At 39.1% G+C, this 25,085-nt stretch overlaps 1 protein-coding gene and 1 long non-coding RNA gene across 4 annotated transcripts in view; one reads left to right on the top strand and one right to left on the bottom strand.

Annotated features, from left to right (window-relative positions):
• anapc1 (anaphase promoting complex subunit 1) overlaps positions 1-22,365 on the top strand; it is a 54,340-nt gene extending 31,975 nt beyond the window's left edge. The window contains exons 35-53 of one of the 3 annotated variants that reach the window (XM_015058810.1): positions 159-240; positions 1,201-1,292; positions 1,689-1,823; positions 2,005-2,087; positions 2,979-3,057; positions 3,157-3,231; positions 4,287-4,339; positions 4,595-4,739; positions 4,865-5,058; positions 10,177-10,263; positions 10,760-10,877; positions 12,618-12,695; positions 12,789-12,856; positions 12,994-13,132; positions 13,930-14,016; positions 16,573-16,668; positions 17,271-17,460; positions 21,314-21,445; positions 21,864-22,365. In XM_015058810.1, coding sequence (XP_014914296.1) covers positions 159-240; positions 1,201-1,292; positions 1,689-1,823; positions 2,005-2,087; positions 2,979-3,057; positions 3,157-3,231; positions 4,287-4,339; positions 4,595-4,739; positions 4,865-5,058; positions 10,177-10,263; positions 10,760-10,877; positions 12,618-12,695; positions 12,789-12,856; positions 12,994-13,132; positions 13,930-14,016; positions 16,573-16,668; positions 17,271-17,460; positions 21,314-21,445; positions 21,864-22,009 — 2,079 coding nt within the window. In that variant the 3' untranslated portion in view covers positions 22,010-22,365. Of the gene's footprint in view, positions 1-158; positions 241-1,200; positions 1,293-1,688; positions 1,824-2,004; positions 2,088-2,978; positions 3,058-3,156; positions 3,232-4,286; positions 4,340-4,594; positions 4,749-4,861; positions 5,059-10,176; positions 10,264-10,759; positions 10,878-12,617; positions 12,696-12,788; positions 12,857-12,993; positions 13,133-13,929; positions 14,017-16,572; positions 16,669-17,270; positions 17,461-21,313; positions 21,446-21,863 lie in introns of all 3 variants that reach the window. The other 2 variants (XM_015058809.1, XM_015058808.1) reach the window with 2 other exon arrangements.
• On the bottom strand, positions 5,224-10,222 carry LOC106963738 (uncharacterized). The gene is made up of 2 exons (XR_001428248.1): positions 8,914-10,222; positions 5,224-8,849 (listed from the first exon to the last, which is right to left on the bottom strand). It is a non-coding gene; the product is annotated as an uncharacterized LOC106963738 (long non-coding RNA).
• Positions 22,366-25,085: the final 2,720 nt, after the last annotated feature.

The raw sequence follows: 25,085 nt of genomic DNA, 5'->3' as shown, positions 1-25,085 counted from the left end.
GTGTGGGTTTTAGACTTGAATTTTATTTTTTGGGGGAAAAAAAACCTAAAAAAACCCCAAATTTTTTTTTTTTTTTTTTTTTTTTTTTGTTTTTTCTCCAATTACCACCCAGCACAAAAGCTGCACTAAAATCATTTTTAAATGTGTCTGTCCTGCAGGTTGCTGCTGTCATTGGTATCGGTCTGGTGTACCAGGGAACAGGACACAGACACAACGCTGAAGTCCTGCTGTCTGAGATCGGTCCGTGTTGTTTTCTTCCATAAAAGATGAATGGCTAACAAATAAATTATTTTAAACCTTTACTGCCTCTGGAAATATAAAACTTATAATTGTCCCAGAATTTATACTTTTGGTTTTAATGCAAAATATGCACAGCCTGCAGCAAATACAGTGATGTGGAAAAATTGAGGAAATTGAAAATAAAGCCTTTTTTAAATATATTTTGTGTAAAGGTGGAAGTTGTTGGGGAAACTCCCAGGCTTGTTCCTGCACAAAATGGATGTCCAAGGAGCTTAGTATCTAGCAAAACGAAGTGGACCCCAAACCGAGCCTTGGGGCATCCCACAGATAAGAACAGCAGACAATATGGTTTATACAGACACAGAAACTTTTATTTCAAAAGTCAATTGATCTAAAAACATTCAAGAGATAATCTCCAACCTTGTTTTCTGTCATGTAACTTCAGTATCAAGTTATTTTAGCTCTTTTTATTGTTTTAAGTCCTAAAACAATTTCCAAGTTTAGTTTATGAACTCAATTTGTAACATTTAGTCTGTATGATACTGGTCCTTGCATTTTTTAGATGAAACACAGTAACACTCAAATCCTGTCAGCTTTATCAACTTATTCATCTTAAAAAGGTTAGATTGATTTTTTTTTTATATATATTTCTGTGCGAAATTTGCGCTATTTTGTAGCCTTCAAAATACTGCTCTAAACTTTGTTTTATTTCGACTAAGATAATTAAGCTGAAAAGTCTAACAAAACTAGAACCGCTGTCACTGCTTCAAATAAAGTTCTGTTGAATGCATCTTACAAAAACTGGATTGGTTTTTATCACAAATCGCTCTTTTATTCAACCATTTATTTTGTTTAGATTTTTTACCTAATCCGTGTTGTTTGTTGCTTCTGTGGTTGTGACATTGTCTGTTTATACGACAATGAAGTTAAACTAATAAAGTCTTGCATGTGTTTTTAAAGGCCGCCCTCCAGGTCCAGAGATGGAGTACTGCACTGACAGGGAGTCCTATTCACTCGCAGCAGGACTCGCACTTGGCATGGTTTGTCTTGGGGTGAGTGACCCAAATAAAAGCACAAAGTTTGTGAAACAAATGGCAACAGGAAAACATTTGTAAGTCTAGATTTTCTTGACTTTATATAACTGTTAATATTGTTTTCTTTTCAAGGCCAAATCTCGGTTTTACTGCAGGTTTATGCATTTTATATTAGTAATATGTTTTTGTAGTTTTGTGCTTAAATGTTTCTTTTACAAGTTTTTGGATGGTAGTTGTTTCAGGAAACACTCACCATTTTCAGCAATGACATTTTTTGTTTGCTATAAAGCTATTTTTTTTTCTACATAGACACTTCAATGTGTGAGTCTCTTTTAATTTTTATTTTTATTATCGATTCCCCTAATCATTTGACCTCTTCTCTCTCTGTGTTACCATCTCCTCTGCGTTTTTCAGCACGGCAGCAACCTGATCGGAATGACGGACCTCAATGTTCCCGAACAGTTGTACCAGTACATGGTCGGGGGCCATCGGAGAGCTCAGGCCGGGGCCAGCAGGGAAAGGCACAAGTCTCCCAGCTATCAGATCAAGGTAGACGCAAACACAGAATTGAAAGGTGTTACAGAATACAAAAAGGAAATTGCAGATTGCAGTGCTGTAAAAATGGCAAGTGCCAAAATGAGGTTTCCTCACATGCCAAAATGTTTCAGAAGCTGTGCTGCAATAGAGGCTGCTGTCGTTGGATTATTCATTCAAATAACTGTCTTCGCAGGAGGGTGACACAATAAATGTAGACGTGACGTGTCCAGGAGCCACGCTGGCCCTCGCCATGATCTACCTGAAGACCAACAACAGGTAGGACAAGTTTTTTTATGAGGTTTTGATCCAGGATTACTTTGTATTCAAACCCAACATTCTCCTATCTTAGCTGTGAATCCCCGCTGCTCCTCCAGAGGTACCATGAGCCACATGGCCTTTCTGTCTAGGTGGATGGCCATGTGATCAGAGGTTTGCAGTTGTCCTGCAGCGTTTTTCTGATAAGCAGCAGTTCTCTGTTAGATATACAAAGCTTGGGTGCATTATCTTATTATCTAGCCCTGCTTTCACATAACTTTCCACAAGCTATATTTAGGTTTGTGGTTGTTACGTGACAAACTGAGTTTCTCTACTCTATTTTTAAAGTACCTAACCTGTTAAATGAATTGATACATTCAGTATGTGTATTATTCTGCTTTATAGATGTAGTTTGTATAGCAGTTTTTTGCTGAAAATCTTCTTCCTTGTTGTGCCACCTTATCTTGTTTTCCTCCACTGCTGTGTGACTTTGATATCTGAAGATGCAAGTTTTAAACGAATCCGGTTGAAAAAGAGGTGAGGGCATTGGCGATGTAGCTTGGTGCAAAGGATGCAATACAGAGAAACGTACTTGAAACTTTTTCTAAGTGGGCATTTGTGAACAGATTGTAGATTTGTGCACACCACATTATGAAATCTGTGCAAATAATATAGAAGTACTTTATTAAATGTGCTTAATCTCTGCTAAATCGAGCTAATTCTAATCCATGTGAACCGCAGAGCATCATAACCTGACGACAGAAGAAAACTCCTCCACCTCCCAGCTGTGTAGTTGGTCAAGGGGTTCCTAATTTTGTCAACTCTCGCCCGACTTTGTCTGCCTGTTAGCGGAGAAGGTGTTGAGGCAGGGTATTAACACTCCCTTTCTTTCATCCCGGTTCTGTCCTTTAGGTCGATTGCTGATTGGCTGAAACCTCCAGATACCTGGTTTCTGCTGGACTTTATTAAGCCAGAGTTTCTGCTGCTGAGGGTTAGTGTGACGTCAGCTATGCATCTCTTCGCTCATGAGTCGGATTATATTTTTCCCACCTCTCCTAGATGTGATGTACTTGCTTCTCTTCTCCAACAGACTCTTGCACGGTGCATTATCATGTGGGATGAAATCCTGCCGAACACAGAGTGGGTTAAGAGTAATATACCCCAGGTGAGAAAATGCACAGATGACGGCATTACTGATTGTTCCTGTGGTGTTGTATTTTTGTAGAGCTCGCAGGAAGTTGCTATAACACTCTAAAATCATACTGGTTGGCTTAGAGTGTATTTTACGTGACGAAGCTTTTTATAGAACAAACATTAAGGATAATTATTTCTACAGAATGTCAAGATTCAAAAGGCTAAAGCCAGAGAATGCAGTGAATCTGTGGTAGAATTAAATATCCTGATGAGGTAAAAGTAGAGAAAACAGCTGAAACGTGTCAGTGCTACTATGTCAGCATGTTTTCCTTCCAGAACAGTTTTCTGTTTTTACTTTATTGACCTTAAAAAGTTTAGTTAGGATCCTTCTCTTTTCAGCAGTTTAAGACTCATCTCAAAGCTTTATTTTCTGCCTAAGATTTTAGAGAGGGTTGCAATCAAGCAGTTAACCGCTGGTTTTTATTGGTACTGTATTCTGCACCACTTTCAGTCTGGGTTTTGTAAATCCCACTCGACTGAAACGGCTTTTCTTAGAATCTCAAATGATATTTTGATGCAGAGTGCAACAGTAAATGTTCTGTGCTGCTTCGGTGAGAGCTGACTTCAGCTTTTGACTCTGCCTAACAGGTCTAGGTGTTAGGCTGGTATATCACGCTCAGTTTTGCAGAAGTTGTCTTGTCTGATGGATGCATCTTCTTGACTCCATCAACTTACAGATCTCGTTCCTGTCTTGTTCAGTTTGGCGTTCCACAGGGTTTTGTTTTGGGGCCATTGTTGTTTATGATCAGGCTGCTCCCTCTTATGTCCCGTATTGTCATTTTTTTTAAAGGACATCTCCTGTCATTGTTAGATATAATGACTCAAATTAGTTAGCTTTGTTTCTATCTCAGCCCACCATTAAAATAAACATAAAGAGAAACCAGGGATGATTCTGTTATTGCAGAACTTCATACAAGTTTTTGGTACATTTGTCATTCATTATGATGCCATGATGTCTTTTAATTTTTTTTTATCGACATGTCAATAAAACTAAGTAATTTCATTGTATTATTTGGTTTGTTTTAGATCATGAGGGGGAATTTCGACCCCTCAGAAGACATCAATATGGACACAATGGCGTAAGTACAGAACCCAAAATTATCATTTTAAGTTTGTTTGCTGCCAAGTCATTGTTATTTTAGAAGTTAAATCAGCCTGAATAGTGCTTTTACTTTACTTCTTTACATCCAGGGTTTTGCAAATATTCTTTCACATGTACAAACACTTTTATTTTTTCATCTTGTTGATTTTTATTTTTTTTATCCATTGAAATATTTTAATAAAAATCTTCTGTTTTTTGGCGTAGGATTTCTAAAAATGTTTTGTTTTCTCAGTCAAGCCCAAGACTACATCACCGCTGGCGCGTGCATGGCGTTGGGTTTACGCTTCGCCGGCTCTGCCAATTCCGACGCCTTCGACTGCCTCTACGACTTCGCCAAGACCTTCATGAAGATGATGTCGTTTGCTGGCACTGCGGCTGTGGGTGCAGTGCGTGTTTATTTCTGTTCTTCACCTTTCAGTAATTTGCCACGGTCATGGAAAGTACTTGTGCATTTCTCCCTACTTTGTTTTGCCTTAACTTGCATTCTGGTCCCCCTCAGCAGATGGGTTATTACAATCTACAAACCTGCCTGTCGATGATCCTGCTGGCGATGTCTATGGTAATGGCGGGCACCGGGAACCTGAAGGTCCTGCAGCTGTGTCGCTTCTTCCACAAGCGAACCGGCGGCGAGATGAACTACGGCTTCCACATGGCTCATCACATGGCCCTCGGCTTGCTCTTCCTGGGAGGTGGCAGGTGAGATGAACACAGCGACAATGAAAATACTGAAACACTGAAATAATGCTTAGAGAATGAATCTAGCAATATTTAAATTACGGAAAATTGCTGTTATTTGCAAGTTAAAATTGCCACAAAAAAAAAAAAAAAAAAATTATAATTTAAAAACTATATTAAACTATATAAAACTATATTAATGATTAATGATTTGCGTCAACAAGCATCAAATGTGCTTTCCCATGTGAAAGCACACAACACTTGAAAATCTGTAGAAAGGAATATTTCAAGACATTTTCCTTTCTACAGATTTTCTTATCTGAAACCCATGAATAATCATCTGTACCCGATTGACTTCAATAATCTAACCAGTAAACCGTTATTCTTATAATAAAAGCAGCGATTCTGCAAAGAACTCAGGTTTGTTAGATTTGGTGATACCTCTTGCATCATCGTGCAAACCTGGGGACGATGGATGTTTCGGGTCTCAACATCATCCAGAGGACCCAGCTCTGACCTCGACTTGTGTCCCAGTTGGAACCCACACAACAACCACCGTGTGGCTTTCTCTGCGACTTCGGTTTCAGATTTCATGGCCCTCCACTAAGCCACCCCTGCAATGCGTTGTCTGCAGAGGGAGCCACCAGAGAATCCTCTGCAGCCTCATCTGCAAGCTTTGGGCAGCTGCTGGAAAGAGAATTGCTGGCAATTTTACATTTGTTTTTCTTATTACTCAGATTTATCTTCTGCTGCATTTACAGTCCGTCTTAGAGGGGACTCGGCTGATATGAAAAGATCAGTGGGGGTGTAAATGGCCCTTCAATATGCATGTTCCTAAAATGTTCAGAGTACTTAAACCCTACGTCTACTTTTATTTTGCAGATAAACAGATTGATCCATAAAGGGTGCGCCGATTTATTGGTGCCGATTTATCAGTGCCGATTTTCTTAATTTTGGGAAATCGGTGATCGGCTGAATCTTACATGTGAAGCCGATTTATCTACCTCTGTAAAGGAAGGTCTAAACACCAAACAGTGTTCTCTTCTGCTCTCCCGTGAGAAAGGTTGTACTGATGGCCTACCAAGTCATGTCTCCACGTTTACCTTCAACAATAATTACCCCTCTGTTGCTAACTTTGCAGCTTTTTTCCTATTTTGAGAAATATTTCATACAGAAAAAAAATTGGTATCGGGAATTGGCAGGTAAGGCTTTTTTTCTTTTTTTTTTTTAATCGGTGATCAGTGCACCCCTATTTACTAATATACAATTTGAGACATTTTCATGTAAACATGTTTAACCCTGTAATATTTGGCCTACAACCATCTTAGTGCTGTCCTCTTTGGGTTGAGCCGTGGTTGCCGCAGTTGAATTTTCCTGTTGCTTACGACCTGAACAGTTTTGTTGATGTCTACATCACCTGTGTTCGGGTATAAAACCGTCCCACTCAGACACACACCCCCGTTGCAAGTCAGCAGTTGGAATTGTGAAGGTGGCGAGTGTCGATTCAATAGCATTTTTCTGCTTTGCACATGCGTGACTCATTTGAAAAGTGGACAATGTCTGACTACAGAACCTAGGAAGTGGGAGAGGCTTACAGCAGCACTTGATTCTTGCTCAGAGCAGTTGCTGCAGAACGAATGGTGCTTTCACATGTTGACACCAAAGACTCCAGGAACACAAACAATGTTGTTAGGTTTGTAGCTGGTAATTTTTTTTTTCTTTTTCCAAAAGGAGCGTCTAAATATTGCCATAGAACTGCTAAGTTAGAAACGGTGCTTTCCGTCATCCTGACCACATGTGCACTTAACCCCCTCAGCTCATCCAGACACTTGAGCCTGTATTTTGGCTCCGCCCACTTTGGAATTTTTTAAAAACTTGTCAGCTTTTACATGAAGGTTGCATACGCTTTAATCATTAGAAATTTGTGGCCGTTGATGGTAATAATCCTCATATTTGATCTAAAACACCTGGCAGTGAAGGTGCTCCATAACAGATTTAGAAAACTGGCAGTCATTTTGTCTCGGTGCCCATTCTGATTAACATGCAATAATTGCATTTATTAGTATTTTCGACTATACTAATCTTTATTTGTGCTGTCATGAGATCAGCAGTGGAGTAACAATCCCTACTATAATAGTTAAAGACTTTGATCACATTTTCTCTTCTTGGCATTCACTAACTTATACATCCTGCTACAAGGGGCATGCAGAGTATAATTAAGTCGCCAAAGAATGGAAAAATGAAGACAATAGGTCTCTCCTCGTGAGGTTTTCAAATCAAAAGTCACCCACTAGATTTACATCTCCTGCTTTTGGAAAGCATCAGGTAGACCTCATGCACTCATTGTGTGTGACTGGTGCAGAAATACACAGACCTGCTGCAAGTATTATTTTGAGCTTATTGAATGACTGGTGTACACAGAAAACTCACACACACCCTAACGAGGTTCCTCAAACTGCTGACCTCGCCCTGCGTGTTTCTAACAGAAACAACAGCTCACACTCTGTCATTAGATGCTGCAAATGCAAACAAGAGTCATAATCTGATGGACCTTTTGATTTATTCTGCCCCTACTTCATTGTAGATGTTGGGCCACGGAGTTGCAGGGAGTGCAGGCTTGAATGCCATGCACTGAGGTCTGGTTCATTGTGGATTTGCAGAAGTGAAAGGGTCAAAACTGGAGTGATATCATTCTTACACCCCATCAGTTTCCCTCTGCTTATCTACCATTCAGCCACTCGCTTATTTGCATCAGACTTTCCTATTCAGATGTGCCTCGTGCACTCCTCTCATTCATTTTTCTCACCTGTTTTTCATTGCTTATCTTGCATGTTTTCAGCGCTGTTTTCCCCTCTTCCGCTCACTTTGTCTCTGTTTGCTCAGTAAATTTCTCTTCCTGTTATTTAGTTTTAAGAGGAAACTAAAGTTAAAATTGGTTCCTTTTTCACCAAAAAGTCATGCATGGTGTCCAGACTTGCAGTCACCCCTGGAAGTGTTTTATTTAACAATGTCAAGTTAAAACAGCAAATGGTACACTTGAGTGCATTTACTATCTCCACCCAACTGGCACACACATCAGAGAGAATCAAGCGCACCCATCCCTTTCACTCAGGCCTATCTGAAGTCTGTCAGGTAACTTGACACACCTGTGCTCACAATGATCTCTGCAGACAAAGAGCCTCAGCTTCAAGCTTCCACAAAGACACTCTGGTAGGAACTGGACATTATATCATTTAATCTGCATTCAGAAGACCAAATCAGCCTTGTTGATGAAATGGGTTTTATGTGTTTAGAATGTAGTTTATTTATTTGTTCATTCACTGTTAACTTAAAAGTAGGTTGTTAACATTACCTGGAAAACTAGTTAATTAGGTCATTGTGATCTGTAATTGATTTTGTTTCATTTGTTTGTAGGTTTTCAACCTGCTCTGTGACTTCTATGTGACTACTTTGACTACTCCGTGCGAAGTCATGGTGGTCTTGCACTGTCAATTGGAATAATCTAAAGACAAAAGATAAATAAAAGATGTCTCTGAGATGAGTGGTTCCTGCGTTTTTTTGAGGGAAGCAAGCTTTTCCAAGTTTGGGCAGAAGCTGAGGTGGTTTAAAGAGAGCAAAAAACTTGACAAATAAAATAAACCCTAAGGATAGGGTCGGAAACATTCTTTTTTTATAATCACTTTGACAGTATTTTGTCACAAGGGCAAGTAAAGAAATACACGACTGCATCGTCATTTGCAAAATAGAAGTATAACATCTTGAATTTTCTGACCGATTTTCGATATCTGATATTTTGATTATGGAGTTGGCATCTTAAATTTTCTCCATCTTCTCATATTAGCACAGCGATCAGCTAGCTTGACCCCGTGTCTGCACGTATTAACAAGAAAATGTAGACCCCTATCTTAAATCCAAAATTTCAAAATGTCCGCCAACATTTTCAAACCCAGCATGTTCCATACAAAGTTAAGATTGAAAGAACAAAACATAGCAATTTGACTTGAATTTATGCCTTTATATTACCTGTTTTTAAAAGTCTTGCTCTCTCTTACTCTTTTGCAGCCTGTACAACCATTTCCTCAATTTCTCATTGAAAGTGAAGTTTAATTTCAAATTCTTGAAGCACATTTGTGCTTCATCTGATTTCAGTTTTAAGAACCTTGTTAACATTTCATTGTCCCAGTAGCGACATCCACACTGAAGAGTGGGGTTAATGCAGCCTGATTAGGTGTGGTGTGTTCACTGCTCAGAAAACATTCAGAATTTTTTATTTTTTTATTTTACAATTGATCAGTCACTGGCCCGGGATGATCAAGGTGAAAATTGTCCGGTGCCACTTACTTACCATCTTTTATGTGTATCTGTTTTTATTTCTTTGATAAAAAGTTTGTATGTTCAGCCAAAAGTCAAAGTGCCGAATACTTTTAGTTGCAGGTTTGAAAGAATAATGTCGAAGATGTCGAGCAACGGTTATGGAAAATTTCCCGTTTTAAACTACAATACTGCACTTTTAAACTGACGTGCTTTAACTTAGCAAACTACTCAATAAAATCTGCAACAACTCCTCAAGTCCTACCACTGAAGAGGTGCATTTATTTTTTCTTGTCAAAATCTTTCATCGCAAAGGATAGTGTTGCATTGATCGCCGAATTGGTGTCGGTCTTCCATGACTCTCTTCCTCAAACAGCTGCGAAGATCCACTGTTGAATCACAGGTTCAATTGTAAGCTTGAATACATTAAAACTACAAATACAGTCATTAACTGAAGAGCGACATTCCTTACCTCTGTTACTAAACACTCTCAGATGTGACCTGTTTTAGCCTTGCAACTTTCCACTATGCAGCTTGACATTAGGATAATGATCCAATTAGTTAAAGCGGACACTCTGTCATTATGTTTAAGAGGCACTGCTGTGACCTTTGATTGTGTCGATTATGATGCAGCACGTTCTTTAATTAAAAATGGAGATGCAAGATATAAAATTGTTCCATTATGTTGAGTAAAACTCGACAAACTGTTGCTTGACTTGCAATGTCTTTACTATAGGAATTATGTTCTGAGTTTACATCACAAAACTTATTTTGATGCAAATCTTTAGTCTGAGTGCATCTTGTTTGTCATCTTGTTCTTCATCGTAGATACACCCTCAGCACCTCCAACTCAGCCATCGCTGCCCTACTGTGTGCCTTGTACCCTCACTTTCCTGCTCACAGCACTGACAACCGGTAAGACCGAAACCTTTTTAAACACACTGCTGGACACAGAGAAAATCCCCGCATGTAAAAACCAAACTTTCTTAAATACCAGGCATTCCTGGACGTACCTGAAAATTAACACACAGTTGTCAGGGATCCTACAGTCTTGAACAGAATGGCAAAGCACATTTTTAGCTTTTCTACATTTGCCAGGATAAGTTTGAACGTGGCAAAACATTAATTTAAATTATTTTCCAGCGAATTAAGATTTTTCACTTTGCAACTTCAGATTCCAGTAAAAAATATTGAGCATTTTAAAACTCGATACACTTGCTCAGAACTTAAAATATTAGAATGAAAATCTACATTGAAAAAGGACCATTTCATTGTCATCTTTGCAATATGAAAATACTTCTACTATCCGTTAAAAACCAAGTAAGTTCAGAAAAATGACAGTTCTTTCTCATATATCGGGTTTTCATTTGTTTTGTGTCTTTAACTGAAAACTGGGTTGATGTTGTTGCAGCTATCACCTGCAGGCCCTGCGGCACCTGGCCGTGTTGGCTGCAGAACCCCGGCTCCTGGTTCCTGTGGACGTCGACTCTCTGAAGCCTTGTTACGCTCTGTTAGAGGTCACTTACAAGGTCAGTGAACGTTGCACTCCTAAAAACAATAATTGATTATATGAGCACTGTTTTTTTGTTTTTTTGTTGTTTTTTTTTGTCAGGTTTTTAATAAAAAGCCGCCTGAACAGCACTTAAAATAAAAATACATAAATAAAAGCCTCTCATTATCGTCAGCCATATATTTACCATTCATGTTTCAGTTGTAAAACCAAATTTCTGCTTTAAGGCATTTCTGTTGGTTAATTTTCCTATGTTTTGACAAGATTTATAGTCATTTTAATCGCATATGACCACCTCCATTATTTTAATCTATTATTTTAAATAAAAACTTATACTGAATCACAGAAGTCATATTTCCATGTGTTCTTATGAGGTTTTCTGGCTCCTTCATACGGTGTTCCCTATTATCGACTATCGTTCTGTCCTCTTATTCGTAAAATAATAAAATATAATACAAAATTCTCAAATGTGCGTGAAGATTGATTCTTAAAAATCGGAGAAAATATGAATGAAACTCACTTCTGTTCATGAAAAACCTCAGTGTTTTAGCCTCACAATCATTGCTTCAACTTTGAGGAACTGAAATTATATTGAATACACAGCATGGCATATATTTATACTCCCTCAAAGGGAATTGTTTGAAAAGGTTTCCAGAGTAAAAGCCAATACACAAAGCCAATGTGTCAAAACACAGAACCCATTGTGTTCCGTGTCGCCCGGTTTTGTTGCTGGCCTCTTTGTGCACGTCACTGTGGCTTCATGTGCGTCATCAAGTACAGTTTTCTTTTTCATTTCCCCTGTATTTTTATTAATACAGAAAATATTGTAAAATATTTCAGTTTACAAGTACTTGTACTGAGGTTTATCACAAATAATCCCAACACTGTATAATTAGTTTCAAAAAATGGGGGAAAACCAGAACTTGGTCTCTTTAAATGTGTTGGGCAATTTCTCAAAAATCTCAGAATTAAGTTCAAATAAATTGCTTGGTGCTTAAAATAATAAAATAATTCAGAAATGGCATTACAGTTGGAATCCATCAGTCTGCCTTCTCTCAAAAGACGACAGCGGCTGATTTTCAGACCTTTGCGCCAGTAGATGAGATCGGTTTCTCCTGCAAGTATCGGCCGATTTATCTGTGCACCCGTACTTTAGATACAAGTATGTGTTTGTTGACCACAGGTGCATATATACATAAATAGATTTTTCCAAATTAATTAAAATACTCTTTCATTGTTCCAGGTTTTTTTGTCTGTGTTACTTTGTAGTTGAAAAATGTTAAAGTAATTAAATCTTGTTACTGTGGCGACTCCCCAGTTGAAGGAGGATTAAAGGTTAAAAGCTGAAGTCGCTGTTTGTATTTAACACTGCCGTTGGCGTCCCGTCACTTTCATTACAATCTCAGCAGAAATCTCAGTTTGACGAATTCAGTGCAGCATCCAGTTCAGGCACACCTGCAGACGAACAAGAGAGATCTGAAGACTACAGCACTGTAGTCCATTTAATTTATAAAAGATAAAACATAAGATAGATTGACAGGTCATGTAACAATTACTTTCAATATGTTAATTATGGGACAGCACCTTAGTTTTAGCCATTCTGCTGTCAACCTCCATAGGTTGTCACATAATAATTGTCAAAATTGATTGCATATTTTAATGCATCTTACTTGTTTTAACAAACCTGAGCAGGGTTTCTTGCAGCTCACGACTCACATAATGTGATGATGTTTGCTTGATCAATCGTTGCTCTCGTTAGGGAACCAAGTGGTATAATGAGACGACAGTGGAACTGATGGCTCCCACCCTCCTTCCTGAGCTTCACCTTCTCAAACAGGTAAAGTTAAATCTTTTCTTTCTGGCCTACAAAACTAAATTAGCATTAAGCACATCATCGAAAGGCCTTTTAACCCCTTTGTTTACTGTAAAGGTAAAAGTAAAGGGGCCACGATACTGGGAATTGTCTCTCGACCTCAGCAAAGAAACTCAACATCTGAAGTAAGTATAGGCAGAACCTTTTGGGAACAAGGTTCAAGTTTTCACGTTTCTAGCCTTTTGCATTCTAGCCGTATTGCTCAAGATGATCCCAACCTAAAAAACAAATGTTTGGTTTTTTATTTTCTTGCTGTTTTTAGGTCCATCCTGGTCAGAGATGGCGTGTTGTATGTGAAGTTGCGGGCTGGACAGCTGCCCTACAAAGACGACCCCCAGGGCTGGAAGAGCCTGCTGGCCACAGCCGTCAGCCACCGAAACTCTGGAGTCACGGCCTTCAAGGTAAACGACAGAGGTCTTTACAGAGATTCTGGCAAATCATAATAATTATAACAATTTTTAATAGGTGTAGGGGCTTGTATAAGGCATAATGGCTGAACACAGTTAAAGATGATTTGTTGAAAATATTGGAAAGTGTTTAAAGAAATAGTCTTGGAACAAAATAAGGTCAATTCTAGCTGCATTTCTAATCCAGCAGAACAATTTCTGTTACTTTGAATGTAATATTACAATCTAGTATGTAGATTTTGATAACTGGCTGAGAAGTGAGTGGTATTGAGTGGAAAGTTTCGTCTCCTCCCCTCTATAGAGAATAATTTTGTCCAGTCTTGGCAGGTTGCCGCTGCAGGTTCAGCTGGCTGCTCTGCAGCTGACAGACCATTACTGCTTACCTCATGGCGTCTGTATGTTCTGTCAATACACCTGCAGGGGAAAAATATGCAGTTTGTTTTCTTACTTGTCCTTGAGGACCTTTCTTGCCTGCCTTCAGTGTTTTCCTTTTTTTCTGTTTTATTAAAATCTTCTTATTCAAACAGGATTTTGTCCAAAAAGTCATTTCTTCCTACATGTGCCGGCTTATATTTTCCTTTTTTTTATTTTTTTTTTCATTGTTGTTGATTCATGTGCTCATGAATCAACCACTTAATGAGACTGTCATTAAGTAAAAAATATATAGCGTAACTGGACTACCACAATAATTGAGAACTATTATTTTTAAAACATAAACCCGATCTCGGTTGTAAGAAGTTCCTTTTTCTTTTGGGTAGAAAATGAGTTTCTGTTTTTTGTTTTGTTTGCAGCCTGAAGCCATTTCTACCTTCACCTCAGAGCCTGCTCTCATCTCCTTTGCTGAATTCTTCTGTAAAACCTCAGAAGGACTGAAATCTGTAAGTTTCACACCAAGCAAAGAGATATTTAGAGCTTGAGACAGTTTGATGCTGGGTTTGTAAAATCTCTGGGCTATCAGGTGGAAAGGACTTGACCTATTGTGTTTGTTTTTCTGCAGCATAGCCAAAGGGACCTCTAACTAAAAAAAAAAAAAAAAAAAAAACCCTCCTCTATTTCTTTAGAAAACAAATTTAACTGTGAGCCATGTTTCAGTTTTATCTTGGGGGTTTTACTGAAACACTGGAAACTTCTTGGGTTAGTCCAGACAGAAACTCCCTGGGGATTCAAATGAAGTTGTTTTCAGATGTGGCTTTTTCCTATTCATACTCATATCTCAACCTGGATTCAGGTTGTTATCCATTTTAATTCATATCATCAGTATATAAGGCGCCTTTTAAACTAAATATAAATGCGTGGAGGAACAAGCCGTTGGTAATAAAACTGAACTCCAAATAAACACAATTAGAGAGAATCTGACAACTTTAATGACTAACGAATCTCGCCTGAGATCATAAATGCTGATTTTGAAGAGGGGGAGAGGCATGTTCCAGTTTTGTCTGAAAAACACGTGTGGTCCTTGGATAAGTGCAAACTTGTGATTGAGGATTTATGACAAACTTGAAGCGGCCGCTGCAGACTGCTTGGTCATCCTTCAGTAGAGCTAAACGACTTCCTGTCTGTTTACCAAAAATCCGCAGCCTGTAAATGCTCAAATAATCCATTCGTTGTGAAATGAGAATTCTTGTTGAATTTGTGTCACGGATGTCATGGCGATAGTTATCAAGGCTTTTCATTCAAGACCACCAGTGTTTATCTTGTGATCGCCCAAACTACCATGGCGAGATCATGTGGAAAGCTTTAATGCAACATCTGGTTTCCCCCCCCCATCATAAGCACCGTTAATGTTTTTAAAATCAGTTTTTCTTCTGTTTTAAGCAAAGTGTCTTCCTATGTGCCACACCCTGCACACACTCATTTTAATTGTTTTAAAGTGGACAGACGGATGTTGAGTCTGATTATTAATCACTTGCCCTCTATTTTGCGAGAAAGAGGTGGGCTGCTTCATCATGACTTCAGGTTAATTAGGTGGATTAGAGGCCTGCAGTTTCAGATTCAGCTCTGAAATGGGAGGAAACGCATCACATCGGAGCATAACTGTGACTGTTTGTAAATGAAGATAACGTCTGTTTTCCTCCAGCCGCCTACTCCAACACGGCATTTATACCAAAATGGAGGATTCCTTGCAGATAATTGCAAGATTTTTGTTTTAAGTTGGCATGAAATAACTTGCACTCTGGGAGATTTATGAACATAAATAAATCACTCTGATTAATATAATTGTAATTGTCAAAACTGTTTACTTGCTCATACAAGCAAATCACTTAGACTCTGTTCTCATCTTTGACTCTTTCTCTGTTGAATAAAAAGTAACTTCAAGTTTGACTAACAAGCCACTTTTACGACCCCAAGAGCTATTTTATTTAAATTTTTTCCTTTGGTCTTCGGTCCAATTAAACATTTGTTTCGAGACTCAAAAGCAGCACAACTCTTTGCAGCAAAATAGCTTGATTTTTATAATATCTAGTGTAGGAAAAGTTTAGATTTCTAAATTAAAATCGGTTCTATTTCTGTTTATGGGTTTAATTTCCTTCAGTGGCAGGGAGCCCAGACATTCATAAAGTCCTAAATTCCTGTGTCTGAAATGAAAGCCTTAAAGAGTCTTAAATTAACCGTAAATAAGTCAATCAGAGGTCTTAAATTTTATCTTGGCAGGACTATTTGATATCGTACATTTATGGGGGGTTTTCTACATCATGGAACTTTTCTGTCAGGCTAAAGTTTGAGTCACATGCCGACATTGCACTCTGGCTCTCCGCTAACATTCCCTTACTTGCTGGCTAGTTAGCGTTTTTTGCATCCATCGTGGGTCAGTGCACACTTATCGCCAGTTGGCTGGACGATGTTTGGCGATATGGGTCTTAAGTCACAATAGTCTTAAATAGTCTTAAAAAGTTTTAAATTTGAGTTGGAGAAAACTGCAGAAACCCCAAATGGGACACTCAGGTTTTTCTTGTATATCAAAAATGAGAATAGTTTGCAAACTATTGGCAACAAACAAAACTACACCATTTGTGCTATTTTTGTGAAAATGTTGGTTATCTACTGCTTGAAAACTGCTTGGAAATGCTGCTGAAGCTAGCATATATATTTTTAAAAATTATTTTTACATTTTAAAGTGTTTGTCAGTTCTTTTGCATTTCTAGTCGAACAGCCACATCTGGCTCCAGAGCCGTGAGCTGCAGACCCTGAAGCGATGTCTGAAAAGTCATTTTTAGTCGGCAAGAACAAATATGAATGCAGTCGTTGGCTCCACAATGTCAACATGCGTTTCATGTTCAGCAGGCAGAAATAGCAACAGGAAATGGGAACTATCATTCATAAATGCGGAAAACAAATGAAGAAGTAGGGGGACGTTGATGACGGCAGAGTCATTAGTACAGAAATGCTAACAGAAAACAGTAACTGCGTGCTTTGATGTTTTGTTGTTTCGACAGAGAGAGGATAGCCTCATGTTGTTCTCGGCAATGCTGTATGAGTGCGTCACGCAAGAGTGTCCGGAGATGCTGCCAACATATATCGCTATTGAGCAGGTAACACACCTACTCGGCACAGTACACACACACACATTTCTGTTTTACATTGTGTGACAGCAGCTGGTCGTAGAGCAAATATATTGTCATGAATGATAAAAATGTTCAAAACATTTTATTGTATTAAATAACTTTTATAGATTCTTCAGTTCTTGGCTTTTAACAGGATTGCCACACAGTCTGGAAAAGTATGAAAAGGAAAAAGTTTGAAAAAATATTGACTTCTTAATTGTCTTAATTCGCTTTTTTGACACTGAAACGGAAATAAAATAAAAAAAAAACAATTCTTGCAGTCAATTTATCAGATTGATAATCACACCAATTAAAACCTCTCCGACATGACACAAAAAATGCCATACACTTGGCAGCAGCTGACTGGTTTCTATTTCCAGGAGACATTGGGCAATTCAGCTGTTCCTATTTGCATCACAACACATCCAAAAAACTACCACATTCTTATCTGAAAGGTTTTCGAAGATCGTCTGTTTCCAGTTGCTAATCTAATTTCAGCCTGGTTCCTACAACGTGTCCCTTTTGTCTAAACACCCTAAGCGACATTGAAGCTGCAGCTTAGCGCGTATGCCTTCACCTTTTTCTTTCAGGCCGTTGGGGCTCTGCGTCAGGGTGACCTTCAGCAGACCTTCCCCTTGTGGCAGCTGCGTCTGGTGGTGGAGTTGTGGGACGGCCGGATGCTGCGAGGTCCTGCAAACAAACATGACACCCTGCTAACTTCCGAGTTTCTTCCCGTCATGAAGAATGCGGTCGACGTGTCGCTGGACAACTGGCTTCAAGGTGAATGGATGCTTTAATGGATCTGTAACAATTAGGGATGCTCCGATCAGGTTTTTTGCTGCCGATTTTGATACCGATCACCCTTATCTGAAAGGTTCATGTTTTGCTTTAGGTATAAATGATACTATGTTATCTGGCAAAATGGAGAGATCATCTGGCAATAAATTCACCTAATTTAGACATATTTTAAAACGCATCTAAAATCTTTTTTTTAAGTTAGATGCTGCAGCTTAAAGCAGCTGTTTGGTGTGAGAGTCACTACCAGGTGGAGGTTGAGCGGCGCTCTGTCTGTGAAATATTAATACCTGTAGCGCATAGCGGCGGTCCAAGAGCGAGAGCAGAACCAGCGTCTTTCACCTCCAGCTCGAAAACTTGAATTATTTTTGGGTCATTTGTTTAGCTTTCTGACTGTGATACTAATCACTCTTAGAGCGTTATAGTTCCACATGACTGGATCTGTTGCTACGCGCTTGCGCCGTGTGAAGGAAAGAGGAGATCAGCCGCACACGCAGGCTGCAAAGTGAGATAAATGTGATCGGCTTTGGTGATCGGCAACAAGAGACCGTGATCGGCGATCACCGATCATACACTTTTCACGGAAATCGGCCGATTATGATCGGTGGCCGATGGATTGACACACCTCTAGTAACAGTCTTTTAGATAAGTTTAATAAGGAACATATTTATGTTTTGGGATTTAATTATTTGATGTCCAGTTTCTTCCAATACTGCTTAGTTACTGCTGGCAAATTAACCCACGTACCAAGATGTTATTAATCCTCTTAAACTTTGTGTTGGTTTCTCAGTAATTACATTTTTTTTGATGGTAATTGGTTACTATGACGCTGCTGATTTTGCCTTACTAACTCCCCAAAGAGCAGAAAACTGTAACCGTCACAAAAATCTTCCCTTCACCATCTCCCAGCCTCCTCCTGCATTAATTTTAATAATCTGCTGCTCACTTATAAAGGTTAATATTGAATTGCCAATATGTGTCCATAACCCAATCACGCCTGTGTGTTCAGCTGGGCAGGTTCGACTAAAGAAGGTAAAAACATGAATATGACTGAGCATTAGCAGTACAGAGTTTTGATAATGTGCTTATTATGCAGAACACAGAGGCGGAAGTCTAAAAAGTGATCCACAACAATGAAAATGAAGGACTTGAAAACTTGAGTTGTGTTTTCCGTAACTAAGTCCAATAGCATCTGAAGAGCTAGCCTTCAGTCGGTTAGCTAGGAGGGGGGAAAGCAGAAAAGCATCCTCCATTTAATGGTGGTATGATGTCATCAGGAACAGGCCAGTTCCGCCAATCTTCTGTCTCAGAAAACACACTTTGCATCAAGTTCCCGACTGATTTCCTCCTTTTAGTTGCATTTTTCTTTGGAGACGTCTTTGTACGTAAAGCCATTAGTTGCGGAACATTGCTAAACGCTCTTTTTACTAATTTGCGGTGACTGTTTTTACAAAGTTGAGCAAATTATGGTAATCTCCGTTTTCTCCAGCTAAATCTGATCTGGAACGTCTCCAAATTCTCCTGCGTAATGCAGAGGCAGCGATCAGCATCTCACACCTCTCTTTATTGGTTTTCTCCGTCTGCAACAGGATGTCAGTGAAGCCTTTGCACTTCACAGCAGGTATTATTGCTGCTGAAAGGCATTCTGATGACTTGTGCTGTAGCCAAAGTCAGCAGGATGTCATGTGACGGCACTCAGTTGACTAAAGTCAACTGTTACAGATTATTTCGACGTGACAACAACTGGTATTGTTTCGCCAATAAACTCCTCATAAACTGCCAGGTGGCCGTAGCATTCCTGTTTGCTGAGCGCATGCGAGAGAAACGCTATTGCTAATTTTAACCCTGTCAGCACTCGACACGTGTCTGCGGCCCTTATTTGCAGTGGTGTCGCAGGGTGGATGTGTTTCCACTTGTTTTTTATGTGCAGGGTGTAGCACATGAATGTCATAGTTTAGAGGACAAACAGACGACACGTACACCCAAACACACATTCCATAACTAAACCAGCGAACACAAACACTTTCAGGAAAAACGAAAGAAAGCACTCCATGCAAGTCGTGGGAAACAGGTGATGTTTCCGTCATAAAAGGAGTTGAAACTTGCTCTTAGTATAAACATTCATTAAAGCTAGTTGCGGGTCATAGCTGTAAGGAAGTACAGAATGACTTTACTTCATGGATCAAGAATGTTGGTCTTCTCTGCAACTCTCCATAAATGAAACGTGTGCAGCAACTTTATTTTTAGTGTTTTTGTTTCCGCAGTTTTCCCAGAAGCCAGTGCTGCGGGAATTTTATATACAAACAATCTAAATGTTTCTCCTAGAATCACTTGCATGTAAAAGTTTGAAATGGCTTTTCAACAAGATATACCAAAAAAATAGAAAGTCTTGATGAGTTTTATAATTGCAATTGATCTGATTCTTTTTCTTTTGTCCCAATCTTGATTTTCTAGCCATCTTTCCTTTTAATAACTCAAATTAACAGCTTGTTAATGGATCTTTTTTTAAATGAACAGGAGTGTAATAATTTACAAGACAGACAAAATCATTCTGTTGTTTTCAACAATCTTTGCCATCTTATGTTACCACGGTTAGCATTACAAACTGTAAACACTAGTCTCTGTGTATATTACCAAGCAACTGCCAATCCTTATCTAAGCCATTTTCTAAAGGCTCGAAAGGATAAAATCAAGCATCTTTGTTTTGCACAGTTTTTTTTTTTTCTGCTGAAAGTCTTGCCCTCTCTCACCATCCTGCAGCCTGGATAAACCGCAGCCATTTCCCACACGTTTTTGTTGAAAATCCAGTTTGCTTCTTACATCACTGTGTTTCCTCTCACTCCTTTTAAACACCTGACTGATGCTGAAAATACCAGAGCCTGACTTTACTCAGTCTAAGCTTCACGGTTTCCACTGATTCATCATTTACGCTCAACGTCCCAAAGGTTGGTAGGAATCGTCCTCTGTCGAACTTTTGTGCCCAAAAGAAGTTTAGTAAGAAACGACCAGAGCTGCAAAGGATGAACTTATGTATCGAAACACTGAGACCTACATGCCTCTGTAGTAAATAATTTTCCAAAAGTGCTTCTTCACAATTAAGAGATGGTTCTAATGAATATGTCAGTCATTTTCTGTGAGTAACAGTGAAGAGTGTTGCTAGCTTGACTTCGAGGTTTTGGCTCTGATTTATTCTGTGATTGGACGGAAATCTGAATTTTGAGTTAAAAAGTTTCCAGTCACAGGCTGATTTCTCAGTTCATCTATTTTTTTTTTTTAGATCCATTTCACAGTAACATTTCAACATGTAAAAAATGTGTGTTTGTGTTGTAAGTACAATTGCCTCTGCCGAATGTTTGTTTGAGCCTGATGGAAGCCACCTGTTTGGTAGGATTTTTATTTACAAGGATTTCCTTTTTCCAGAAACAGTTTAGGATCTGTATTCCAACACGGCATGTCACCCTAAAATTGTCTTTCTTCCTAATTAGAAACATAATAGTGCTATAGATTTCTAAGGGGTTCTGAATGCCACATCTATCGCTGCGTCTGTCAGCTTTGACTTGCAAATGTTAGTTAATAAGTTAATTAAAAAAACTCTGTACGCCATATGAGGACGACGACAGGAAGTACTCTGAATGCTGCATCATCTGTCTCTCTGTAAGTTACTAGTTTCCAGTACGCATCTTAGCACATCAAACAGCCGCTGCCTGACTGAAATACTCCCATATTAACATTATAATTGATAACTAAAATAAAAGCAGATCAAGATTTGTGTGGCGGTTATAAAACGTGATGTCTGGTGAAATCTGTGTTTTGTTATTTTTTTTCTGTGTTCATTTAGACCACAGCTCAGTGGTGAGTTCCTACATGAGGGGTGAGGTTCTGTCCAGGGACGCTCAGTCCATCATGTTGGCCTGCTTTCTGGTGTACCGGTCCATCCCGTGCTTCAGAAATACGCAAGCAAATCTGGAGGGTAAGATATTTTCTCTCTCTCTCTCTCTGACATGTTTGCAGAAAACTTCCTCAGTGTTTATGTAGTGTGTATATCCTGTGTTTACGAACATGCTGTTTGAAAACGGCAAGAATTGCTTTTACTTAATGAATATTAGGATTGTATGTATAGAGACCTTTCTATGCACAGTTTTAAAAATGAAAATTTGAATTATTTTTGAGTCACAACCTGCAAATCCACCTTTAGTTTCTGTTTGAGACTTTTATCTTGCACAGCCTCCAAGATGCATCATGTTGGCATGCTAATCTACTGAAAAAGTTAGATTTTAATTATTTAGCATCTGAAATAACTACACTAGCAGGGCTTGTAAGTTGCAATATGAGAGTAAATGCAGATGGCTTCGTTGGAAATTACTCTGTCTTGTCGTGTTTCCCTACAGGCTGCAACTCATTTGCAGATTTATTATTGCGTAGCAGCCAGCTGGGCATCCCTCTGAGAGACCTGTTGAGACTGGTGCCCATCCTCCCGAGTCCTGCATCTGGATCGCAGTCCCTGCTGTTCCCCCTGCAAGCATTTTCATCCTGATGCTCCAAGCCAGTCAGTTTGAATCTCAGGGATGAAGCTCAGCCTTGTGCTACAAGAAGAGGTGGGGGAAACAAAAGTGTCAAATTGTGACGCCTTCAGTGTTGCAGTGAAAAAAATGGAAAATATAGACCTTAAACCTCCGTTAAATGGAATAACTAATGTATGTGTTTTTTTATATGTGCTAGTGATGTATTTAGCATTTTTTTACAACGTTAACAGGTAAAACTGCAGCAATCATGCTGCATACGCACCAATTTTATGGTGCAACTAATCTATTGTGGGACTGAGTCCAGCATCTTTCATCAAAGAGCACCAAAAGTAAGGCATGACAATAAAAGAGAAAATACTTGTAAACATTCTGGTCTTTTTGTGTCTATTTTTATTTTTTCTATACCATGCTCAGTTTTCTGTCACGTCTTGTTTATTTAGCACAGATGCCAGAGTGGTGTTGGCAGCATTTCATCCCTGTGGTCAAGATAAATGCACTTTGAAGTTATTCAGAGATGAAGACATGTTGTGTTGTTTCTGGTGGTTCCCCACATGAAAGGATTCCCCTCGACTTCCAAAGCAGAGATGCAAATCTGTAGTCACTACTTGTTGTTCTGGGAAGTGGTGGACTTTTAGGTTCATGCTTCTTTCTTGTGCCTCGAAACAAAATGATGCCTTTGAGCCTGAAGTTATCAAATTCTTTTTCTTTTTCCTTTCAGTTCTTTTATTTTTGGACTTTTTCTCTAACACTTGTTAAAGAAAATAACATTTCTGATATTAGGATCTAACATGGTAGCTGTGTTAATGAAAACCTTTTTGGTGCCTTCACTGAAATCTTTTCAGTATGACACAGAAAGCAGCTTTACTTGAGAATCCATCAGTCAACATTGGGAAGCACTTAAATCATTCTTGGTATCCATAAAAGCAGAGACTTTCTTTAAACTACACCATAAAACAGTCAGCAGACCACAACACAAGCATCCGACTAGTTAAAACAATGATTTTCTATGAAAACAAACAAAACAAAACAAAAAAAAAAATCCCAAAGTGCTCAGGAAGCATTTTCTTCTGTCCTTTCTGCTGCCTAGAACACATTCCAACACTTTCTGATACTATCAGACATTTTCAGTCGCATGAAAAGGATTTGTTTAGGCAACAACTTGAATCCCGAGACCAGCGGGGTCTGTGCAAGCAGCGCGGGAATTATTGCATACTGTACATGCTTGAAACTTGGCTTTGAAAGAAAAATTCCAGTCACGCAGATCGAAGCTGTTTCTGTAGCTGCTGCCAGTTGTAGTTCAGCTACATAGTTTTGATGAGCGGTTTCATTTTCTCCAAGATGTAAATGTTAATCAGACTGCTGAACATTCTTATTTAATGAGTCCTGTTGAATTTTCCTTAACTGATTCTTGGCAAGTCCTATTACGTGTCCTGGTACTTCAAGAGACTATAAGCTTTTTAATCTTGATGCTTCTACTGAGGAAGGAAATCCTTATATCATGTGGTTGGGGTGTGTGTGTGTGTGTGTGTGGGAAGATGTGCTGTGTGTGTGCTTGCAGTTCTGGATCTCTCTCTTAACCAATAGCTCGGAGAACATTCCAGAGCAAATGGAAAACATCCGAACCAACAAGTGGTCCACACCCTTGTCCCAGAATTGCCACACAACGAGCAGCTCTTCATTCCCGTAGGAAACTAGTGGTACAAAGTGTTTGCTTTGCTAAGAGACTTCTCTTAACTCAGTGCTAGTTAGGCTTGATGCAAATTGCAGCTGGGTTTACTTTATTGTGTACCAAGCTACATTTAACTAGGGACTTTTCTGTGTGTTTTGGGTGTTCTCTTCATGTTGAAGCTTATTCTCTGTTCTGCCACACATGTGGGATCTTAAGAGTCTATTAAACCTTAAATTAGGTGATCCACCCATATTTAGATTCCGTTGTCTCCGTGGCAGCACAAAGTCTGAAGAAGTGATTAATAACGCCAGAAAAGGCATCCAGACCGGATCCAGGTGATTCCAGAGGCTTTAAAAGGAAGAGATTTTCAGAGCTCAAGGAATGTGGAGGAATCTTTGACACAAGGAAACGTTTGTGGGTATTTCTGTTGTGTCTTACTTCCTGGATTTTTTCATCACTCACGATTGTTTGGGCAAAGGCTTGACACGGTAGTTGACTCCACCTAAACAATAATGCTTCACGTTCTTTTCATCACTGCCAGTGCCGTTTGTTTCCTGCAACGATGTTAAACGCACGGAAATCCAATTTCACATCATCCATGTTCCGAGTTGGGGCATTCTTTATGAGCAGCAGAAATCTGGTTTACCGTCTCGAGGTTTCGTTAATTTTGAAGTCAGTCGCTACGAACAGGTCAGACACTAACAAAACTGACTCCCTCCAACACTGCTAACAATGCTAATAAAAGAAAAAAAAATGTCAGGTAGATTTGTCACCAGGCTTAAGAGAAATCACATTAGTAGTTCTGGTAATTATTTTTTTTAAAAACACTCCACACTTGATCTGCTTTAGAGTAGATACGTTTTCATGGAGCATTTGTGACAAAACCAAACTCTAAACAGACGAACTGCATAAAATTTGCTTTCAACATCAATATTACTGGCAGATGAATGATAAACAGTGGACTTTGGGTGAAAAATGGAAAGATCAAAGTCATGATGGCTGAAACTTGATGATTTCCTGGTCAGCAGTGGTCAATACCATATGTGGAAGTAACAGATCTGATGAAAACGTAAGTCAATTTGCCCCCTTTTTACTTGTATCCATCCAGATTTTCTGTAAAGTTGGTAAATACTTCACATGCCAACATATGACCTTTACACTGTTACATCTGTCTTGGGCGCATAGCATCACGACTTTAAGATATTCACGCTTCCAGCACATTGCACTGGGCTGTTTAATATGCCTGCGGTTTCCTGGAAACGCATCCCATTCCAGACAGTGCGTCTTAGCAAATATTCCAGGGAAATGTCACATGACATTGATCAGCAAGCGGAGTCCACAGGAAACCAGTACAGCCCATGGGTGTCTTCCAGATGATCAAAGTGTGGGTGTTTAACAGCCGGAGGAGTCCGGAGCCT

This window comes from Poecilia latipinna, unplaced genomic scaffold, assembly GCF_001443285.1.
Source record: "Poecilia latipinna isolate Pla-1442-1.1 unplaced genomic scaffold, P_latipinna-1.0 Scaffold1574, whole genome shotgun sequence".
Classification (NCBI taxonomy): Eukaryota; Metazoa; Chordata; class Actinopteri; order Cyprinodontiformes; family Poeciliidae; genus Poecilia; species Poecilia latipinna.
This window is presented reverse-complemented; position numbering and strand designations above follow the sequence as displayed.